General features: G+C 44.9%; 1 protein-coding gene across 1 annotated transcript in view; it reads right to left on the bottom strand.

The window, feature by feature from the left end:
• Positions 1–4,382: 4,382 nt before the first annotated feature.
• The window catches only part of MFAP3L (microfibril associated protein 3 like), a 22,478-nt gene continuing 17,710 nt past the window's right edge, over positions 4,383–9,150 (bottom strand). Inside the window, exon 3 of the mRNA XM_023514873.1 lies at positions 4,383–7,405. Coding sequence (XP_023370641.1) covers positions 6,474–7,405 — 932 coding nt within the window. The 3' untranslated portion in view covers positions 4,383–6,473. The remainder of the gene's footprint in view (positions 7,406–9,150) is intronic.

Raw genomic sequence — 9,150 nt, 5'->3', positions numbered from 1 at the left:
TTTTTTTTGTTTTTGGCCTGGGCTGAGTTTGAACCCGCTGCCTCCAGCATATGGGGCCAGTGCCCTACTCCTTTGAGCCACAGGTGCCGCCCCAAATTAATTCTGTTTTTAAGTGCTAGAGACTTCAGTGTCTTTGCATTTCATTTTCATTATATAAACTTCCATCATGTTCCCCTGAATCAGCTCTTACAGTCCTGCCATGGTAAGGTCCACAGGGAGAAGATATTTAAAATCCCAAACGTTCCGAGAGAAAGTATTTCTGCCAAATTACATGTTTACATACACATATATGTCATTCTTAAGAAGCTAAAATGCATTTTTTAAAAAAGCACATTAATAATTTATACTGTTCAAAATATCCTCTTTATGTTCTCCTATTTCTGCTAATGGCACCATCATTTCTCAGTCATCCAAGCATCAACAAATCTTGTTTCTGAGACAGAGTCTCACTTTGTCACCCTGGCTAGAATGCTGTGGAGTCATAGCTCACATCAATCTCAAAGTCCTGGGCTCAAGTGATCCTCCTGCCTCAGCTTTCCAAGCAGCTGGGGCTACAGGGGTCCACCAAATTTTTTCTTTTTTTGGCTGGGGCTGGGTTAGAACCCACCATCTCCGGTATATGGGGCCAGTGCCCTACTCCTTTGAGCCACAGGAAATGGCCCAGCTAGTTTTTTCTATTTTTACTTATTTATTTTGATTTGCCAGTTTTTCTTTTTGGGGGTGTGTGTGTGTGACAGAGTCTCTCTTGCCCCTGGTAGGGTGCTGTGGCATCATAGCTCACAGCAACTTCAAACTCTTGGGGGTCAAGAGATCTTCTTGCTTTAGCCTTCCAAGTAGCTGGGACTACAGTCACCCTACACAATGACTGGCTATTTTTTTTTTTTTTTGTAAGAGATGGGTCTCGCTCTTGTTCAGGCTGGTCTTGAACTCCTGAGCTCAAGCAATCCACCCAACTTGGCTCCTCAAAGTGTTGGGACTACAGGCATGAGCCACCGTGCCTGGCCTTAGTTTTTCTATTTTTAGTAGAAAAATAGCTCAGGCTGGTCTCAAACTCAACAATCTTCCCAGCTTTGCCACCTAGAGTGCTGGGATTACAGGCATGAGCCAGCACACCTGGCCTTTGTTTTTCTTAAGAAATGATGCAGATTCAAAAGGTAGGAAGGGATAAGAACAGTAACTACAAAGAGCAGATCAGCCTACAATGACACACACTCCAGGACACCCGTGCAAACCTTTTATTAAAGCAACAATCAAAATACAGGATGCGTCACAATTTTTCTTTTTTTGTTTTTGCTATCATATTAACTTAGTCATTTGTTTATATCTTCTAATTATTTTTAGAAAGTGAACATTTTATTGTTCACAAAAATCACCAGGTTGGCATTTCTTTTTTTTTTTGTTGTTGTTGTTGCAGTTTGGCCAGGGTCGGGTTAGAACCCACCATGTATGGGGCCGGCACCCTATCCACTGAGCCACAGGCACTGCCCCAGTTTGGCATTTCTATTTAGAGAAATCTTTCATCTTGTTTTCCAATCTTAATGAAGGGCATTGGGAACTACTGAAATATAAGATGTGAGTGCGGGCATCCTCTGTTACTAGTTAGCAGCTCTGGAGTGTCTGCAAGAGACATTTGGAGGCTTCTATTATTGGTTATATTAAAATAATTGATGCCAGAATATTCTTAGAGCTATTTACTTTATATTTTTACATTCTCTAGCTTTGATTGTAGTATTCTCTAGAAAAAAAAAAATCTCAGTTAAGGGTCATTACTACCCCTACCTATGTGACATTTTCTTTTTTTGTTTTTGCAGGTTTTGCCTGGGGCTGGGTTTGAACCCACCACCTTTGGTATATGGGGCAAGTGCCCTACACCTTTGAGCCACAGGCACTGCCCGACATTTTCTTGTATAATGGATAAATGCTCAATTGCTTTGGAAAATACAGTTAAGAAATTATTTAGTTTGATTTTTTTCCCCTCCACATTGATTTGTCTAATTTGAATCTGGTTAGTCACTGAAAAAACCCTAAAAAATACATTGGGAAAATTATGTTTGTTATCTGCTAAAAGGTTTTTAAGTGAATAGGTGAATATAAAAATGACCAATAACTTGACCATAACAGATGCTAAAAATGTATGTGTGATGAGATTTCATAGATATTTAAAGAGTACTAAAAGCTTTATTTTCAGGGGTGGGGTCTCACTTTGTCACCCAGGCTGGAGAGCAGTGGTGTGATCACAGCTCAATGCAACCTTGAATGTCTGGGCTCAAGCAATCTTCCCACCTCAGCCTCACAAGTAGCTGGGACTACACGTACCCACCACCTTCCCTGGCTAATTTTTAAAAATATTTAGTAGAGAAAGGGTCTCACTATGCTGCCAGGCTGGTCTCAAACTCTTGGGCTCAAGCAATCCTCTCGCCTTGGCCTCCCAAAGTACCAGGATCACAGTCACGCGGCACTGCGCTCAGCCTAATAACTCAGTTTAAAAAGCAAGGAGAGAAACAGGAATTACTTAAGGGATTGCCAAAAGGATATGAGACAGTAGCCGAACTGTTCTGAGAAAACACAGTATCTAAAATTCAAGTTAAATGCTCCATTTTCTTATCAAATGAAACACTGAAAGGAAATCCCACTTAAGAGAACCATAGGGACTTTGAAAACAAGTACAACACTGCATTTCCAACTTTCAGTGTGCACTAAAAGATGCCTGATAATGTCTTTCCAACTATTTCTTCCAGGGGCTGGGTGTTTTAAAGTCAGGCTGAGCTGGGTGAGGTGGCTCACACCTGTAATCCCAGCACTCTGGGAAGCCAAGGCAAGTGGATTGCTTGCATCCAGGGGTTCAAGACCAGCCTGAACAAGAGCAAGACCCTGTCTCCAGTAAAAATAGAAAACCTAGTTGAGGGTGGTGATGCCTGTATTCCCAGCTACTTGGGAGGCTGAGGCAGGAGGATCACTTGAGCTCAGGAGTTTGAGGTTGCTGTGAGCTATGAAACCACAGCTCTCTATGGATGTTGACAAAGTTAGACTGTCTCAAAAAAAAAAAAAAAAGGTAAAAACCATGTTATGAGTCCATTAAAAAATTTATGTAGCCATAAGTTCATTTAGTTAAATTCCATTGCTTTGTAATCTCAAATTTGCCTTTCTGTTCAGACAACACAAACTTGTGCTATTAAAAGGAAACAATAAAAAAGGTAAAGGAGAACGAGAGAGGATTCCAGGATATATAGTGGGGGACACCAAATCTTCTAGCCTTAGTTGTGGAGAAAGAATGCTTGTAAGCATCCAAGACAAACTGCTCTGGATGTGATGACATGGCATAGTGATGCTTGAGTCATGGGTGAGACATTCAGCTATTTTTACAGCGGTTTCTTTACGTTATAGATCATATACATCACATTTGGTTCCTAGAGATTTTAGTCAAGTATTAGTATTTCTTTTTGCCAAGTATGATATACAAAAAGATGATAGATGTGACCTAAAGATATGAAAATATAATCTATAAACCAAAACCATTATAAATTACATAGATTTTTCCATATAAAATTTTGTGTTCCCCATTTAGAATAAATACCATCCAAGTTCACAAATCACCTAAGTGAATTAATTACGCATACATGTGAATCATTTTTTGGAATCTCAAGAAAAAAATTGCTAGAGATATGACCAGCATGACTCAGAAAGCAGAAATCCATCTTGAGAATGAGTTCATAAGACCCAGGGGATGTGGCTGGAGCATTAGCAGCCAGCTTTCAAAACTGCTCCAGCAAGCTCAGTGCTCAAGGAGCACCCACGGTCAGTCACATGACTGTGAATTTCCACGAGGCAGGCAGTTTACTTTATCTCTGAAAATCCAACCAAGAGCCATGAGGTGTTTGCACCTCCTGTTCTAGCAGGAAGGTCTCTTTGATTTTGTAAAGATGCTGGGGGCGAGATAGAACAGGAAGTGTGCATATTTTCTACACGGAGAAATTGCCATTGTGAGTCAACCTCCCTGTAGAGTAGGTGTTATCGGGGTCATTCTAATGCTTCGACAAGGGAGAATGTTTTCGAAATCTGTTATCATCTGCCCCCACCACAGTCTAAAGAAGCAAAAATCAACCTGGAAACATTCTTTGGTCACATATTCCTGCTCATTTCATAAACAGTGGCCAGATTTTCTCTCATGGATATGTAGATGGTACGGGCACCTTCTGCTGTTTTTGCAGAGGTCTGCACTCTGGTTTGAGTGGAATGAGAACCAAATAGCATGGGGAAAAGCTCACACAACATCAAAAACAAAGAGCTTAAGTCCCCATTTTTGCTTTGGTGTTGAAACCCCTGCTAAGAATTTGTGGACCCGTGTTGACAAAAAAAAAAAAAAAATGCTGTGCTCTAAGAAGTAGAGATAAAACTACTACAACCCAAACACATCCCAGTCTGGATAGCCCAGCCAGGACTCATGGTTTCTCTTGACGGCTCACTGCTGATTTCTTTGTGGGCTCACTCAAGATGTTCCTTTTCACGAGCTGTCTGATGGAACTGGCCTGTCATCTTAAGTGTCACTCCTTTTCTACTATAAATAAACCCAGTAGGCAAGGTCACTTTAAGGCCATGTACTCCACCACCTGTTTGCTGCAATGGTTGGACAGCAGAAGCATCCAGGCTCATGTTCTCAGGTTTGCTCCAGGTTTATCATGGAAGATTGCAGACTTTCTGTAAAACTGTAACATTTGATGAGAAGGGATCTTGCAGACCCTCAGGTGCTATCTGCATATTTTCATAGATGAAGTAAAAGATTAAACTTCAGAGAAAGGCAGGGAGTTGTCCAAGGCCACTTCCACGGATAGTGCCAGGGTGAGGGCTATACTTATGGATCTATACTCATCAGCAGTGTGTCCACGCAACCTTGGACATAACCACCCCATCAGCTACACTGAGCTTCCTGTCTTCCTTGCTAGTAAGTGAAAATGAAGTGGTATCACTCACCCTCACCAAGACTACATCTTACTGTAGGAGTGGTCCTAATGACTTCCTGGAAGAAGAGCCACAACCTCTATCTGAGTAAGGAACACAGCATTAGAATGTTGGAAATTGGAGATGACAGAGAAAACCCTTGGAGTGATTGTGAGAACAAGCAAGGATGTCATGCGAGCTGATTCTGAGAGAGGGTGAAATCGCTGAAGTGGCCCTTGGGGCTCACCTAACCCGCCCTGTATTAAAGACAAGGACACAGAGGCCTAGACTTGCCCCAAAACAGGCAGCTGTGCACTGGCACAGTTGGGCCAGGCACTAACCTTCAGGCGGCCAGTTCTGTCTTCTTTCCAACACGTCCTGCTGGCTCAAATGCACCTGCTTTCTGGGGGCTGGATAGTCATTCAGTAGTTTTGGCATGAAATTTGATGGCACAATTCCCTGAACCATCACCCAGACCTGCAGTCACACAGGCACATCACAGACCTTATGTCTGCCGCCCTAAGTTGGGTGTGGGCATTGTCCAACAGCAAATGGTCCTTGCAGGCCTGTCTGGGAGCCAGAATTCTATACCCTGTAGGAGCCCATGGAAGCCTCTGTCTCTGGAAGCAGTAAATTTTCTGGGTAAATAAAGAATCAGCCTTTGCTTGGAGGATGATGCTACATTAACAGCAATTCTCATGAGTGGCATGGGGGCATCTAACTCTTCACCATTCCCCTTCCGTGCTTTGGCTGAGCTCACCAAAGTACTCCCCACATAAACAGGCACATGCATTTTTATCTGACCATTAAAGTGCTCGCCCAGGGTAAAGTTTTCTCAGTTTCATAGCAGCAGCTTCACTGGAGATAAATGGGAAAAAAAAACATTCTGGGAAAACAGGCTGGGGGATGGAAGTCACAGCGAGCCTGGTGACTATCTGGGACCGTTGGAAAGGACTTGCAGGTGCTGTCCTGGTTCTGGTGACTGGTACCAAAGCCTCTGAGGTAATAGTTCTAGAGAAAAACATGGACAAAAAGGGCTAAACCAGAAAGAGCTACGAGTATTAATATAATAACTAGTCCAATATAAAGGAATGGTGAAAGTGATTAAAACTGAGAAGAAAGTGCAGCAAACCCATGTACGTGCATTTATCGTAGCAGACTGTAATTTTTAAAAGGAAAAGCAGTGCAGTGAGCATTGTACAGGGCTCTTGAACTCGGGGTATCTTACAACAGAGTCCTCTTTGCCAAGGACGTTGCTGATTAAGGTATGTGGCCGAGAGCAGCCTCTGCAATTCAAACCACACAGACAGACACCTTCCACATGGTATTACCAATTCTGTGCCATGATGTTTCCCCTGTCGTCTCTCCCAGGGAGGTCTACTCACAGCCGCACGCAGATGTCTCCTGTCCAAATGGCACCACTCCGACCTATGGGTGAGTCTCCTGGTAAGGCTTAGCGGCAAGTGTGACTACATCTGTATGTATCTCAAGGAGCAGCCCCTGATTTTCTTGATATGCATAGCTTTTCGGGGTTGATATTAGACATGGCTTTCATAAATAATGCAGGTGTTTTTGTCACACGTCACTGTGGGCTCTGTGGAGTCCAGGTGAGCGGGTGGCAGGGCCCTGCCCAGGAACTCCACAGGGGTTGGTTCCTCAGATGTGAGCTCTGTGGACGTCACTTCAGTAGAAGGCTCTGCAGTGTCGGGGGACTGTTCGGCTGATGGCCCCGTGTCCTCTTCATCTCTGACTTCTAACTGCACACCTTCCTGGTCATCTGCAGGCTCTTTTTTGGATGGTGGATGAATGGACACCTTGATGGCAATCTGCTGAGGCTGCTCGTGCAGTGATGAAGCGTCTGAGTCGGCAGCGGGTGAGTCACTGCGCTGCAGAGCATTGGGGATGGTGTACACCTCGTGCCTGTCAGTGGCCTCCTGGCCCTCTGGGGCGTGCCTCACAAAGCTCTGCCCTGGCTCCTCGAGCCCCACCACCTCCATAATCTCCTCCATGACCGTCCTGCAGTTCATGATGAGGGGTGGCAGAGGCACGCTCCGGGCTAGCTCCTCGATGTAGCGGGCAAACTCCATGGTTTTGAACTGGGTGACTTTGGCTAGCTCCAGGGTCTTGGCTGAGGTGATGATGGGGATGCGCTTGGCGATCTCAAAGGCCTTCTGCAGCTTCTCTGCACCCTCTGTCCTGAAGAATTCGTTGATAGCCTTCTCCGTCTTCTTCAGGTGGCTGCTCATCATGCACAGGCGAGTGACGTTGAGGACCATGACGATGGTGAAGGCCACGAGGCACACGACCATGTAGTAGACGCCCATGTCCCCCGAGGTGAAGACCACACGCAGGGTCACGGTGTTGTTCACCGTGCCGTGTGTGTTGGAGGCAACACACGTGTATTTACCACGGTCTGAGAAAGACACCTTGGTGATGTTCAGGAGGCCACCAGCCTGCATGAGCCATTTTCCTGTTGGGAGGGAAAGACGAGAGTTCAGCCAGAGATGTGAGGTTCCCAGCACTGCATTTCACCCATGTTTCTAATGACACTTGAAGCCAGTGACAGCAGACATGCACTAATGGGCCCACTGCATGCCAGGCAGGGAAATGTGGACACTGTCCAACCTGCAGGACCCCTCTGCATAGGAGGCACTAACATCAGACATGGTATACATGAGGAAGAAACTGAGGCACGGTTATAGGTTTGTAACCAGTGGAACTGGACGACTCAAAGACTCAGAGGCTGTGCTCTCGGCCACCAAACTACACTGTGTGACTCTGCGTCTCAGTGAGACATGACAGAGGTAGATGGTCTGATCCACACCACGATCATACCAGAGAATTCTTCGGCTGGTGCCCTGGATTCTCTGACCTGTCTGGGGGCCTCACCACACCGAACACATGGGTACTGGGGAGCTTAATTCAATTAAGTTATAGTTGTTTACCTGGGTTTCTCATATCTGAGATTGAAATTATCTTTGTGTGACCTCATTTAACTAAAAAGTAACTTATGCCATTAATTCTGAAACTCTACTATGCATTGTCTATACTATTTAAAGCAACAAGCTAACAACGTGTATATTCAGAGGCTGAATATGAATTAACATTGATTTGTTTTAGCTCTTGCCAATAAATTACAGATCCATCAAATTGAAAATAAGCCTGGCACAAAGAAGAATGAATGTTGAGAGAAGTGATTTTTCTTCCCTTACTGTCCTGGGAATGAGAATCTGAAGTCAGTGAAATGTGGATTGATCCCAAGTCTCCTGCCCACTGGCAGGGCAGAGACCCTTGTCTAGCCTCAAGGTCCTGTGTCTCTGTGTCTGCACCTTTCTGAGACCCTACCACCTCCTGAGACTGCCCCACAGAGGGTCCATCTCAGGTTCTGGGGCATTCTAAGGGGCCAGGAGTTACTTCTCTGCAAAAGCACCTGAGTTCTCTAAGCCAATAAGAGAAAACCCTCCAGAGGGCTGGGGCCACTTAACTTGTACGTTCCTTTGAAGCATCTGTTATTGTGCTGTACTATTACTGTTTGCTTCCCTCCTGGCCGTGAGTTTTAATTCTAATAAAAAGTATATTTCAAGGGCTGACTGTGGTGGCTCACACCTTAATTCTAGCACTCTGGGAGGCTGAGGCGAGTGGATCTCCTGTACTCAGGTGTTTGAGATCAGCCTTAACAAGAGTAAGACCCCCATCTCTAAAAATACAGCTGGGCATCATGGTGGGTGCCTACAGTCCCAGCTACTAGAGAGGCTGAGACAAGGAAGAGGATAGCTCTGAGCCCAAGAGTTTGAGGTTGCTATGAGCTATGATGCCATGGCACTCTACCAAGGATGACAAAGTGAGACTCTATCTCAAAAAAGGTCTATTTCCCAAAAGCAACTTTTTCTTTTTTTTGGACAGAGTCTCAGTTTATATCCTGGCTAGAGTGTCGTGAAGTCATCATAGATCACAGCAACCTCAAGCTTTTGGGCTCAAGATCTTCCTGCCTCAGCCTGCCTCCCAGAGTTCTGGGATTATAGGTGTGAGCTACTGTGCCCTGCTTCTCTTTAAGCAGTTCAAGAATCTCAGAAGCTGGCTTGGCACCTATAGCACAGTGGTTATGGTGCTAGTCACATACACCGAAGTTGGTAGGTTCAAAACCAGCCCAGGCCAGCTAAAACAATGGCAAGAGCAACAAAAACTAGCCAGGTGTTGTGGTAGGCGCCTGTATTC

This window comes from Otolemur garnettii, unplaced genomic scaffold, assembly GCF_000181295.1.
Source record: "Otolemur garnettii isolate 467f Iridium unplaced genomic scaffold, OtoGar3 scaffold00061, whole genome shotgun sequence".
Taxonomy (NCBI): Eukaryota; Metazoa; Chordata; class Mammalia; order Primates; family Galagidae; genus Otolemur; species Otolemur garnettii.
This window is presented reverse-complemented; position numbering and strand designations above follow the sequence as displayed.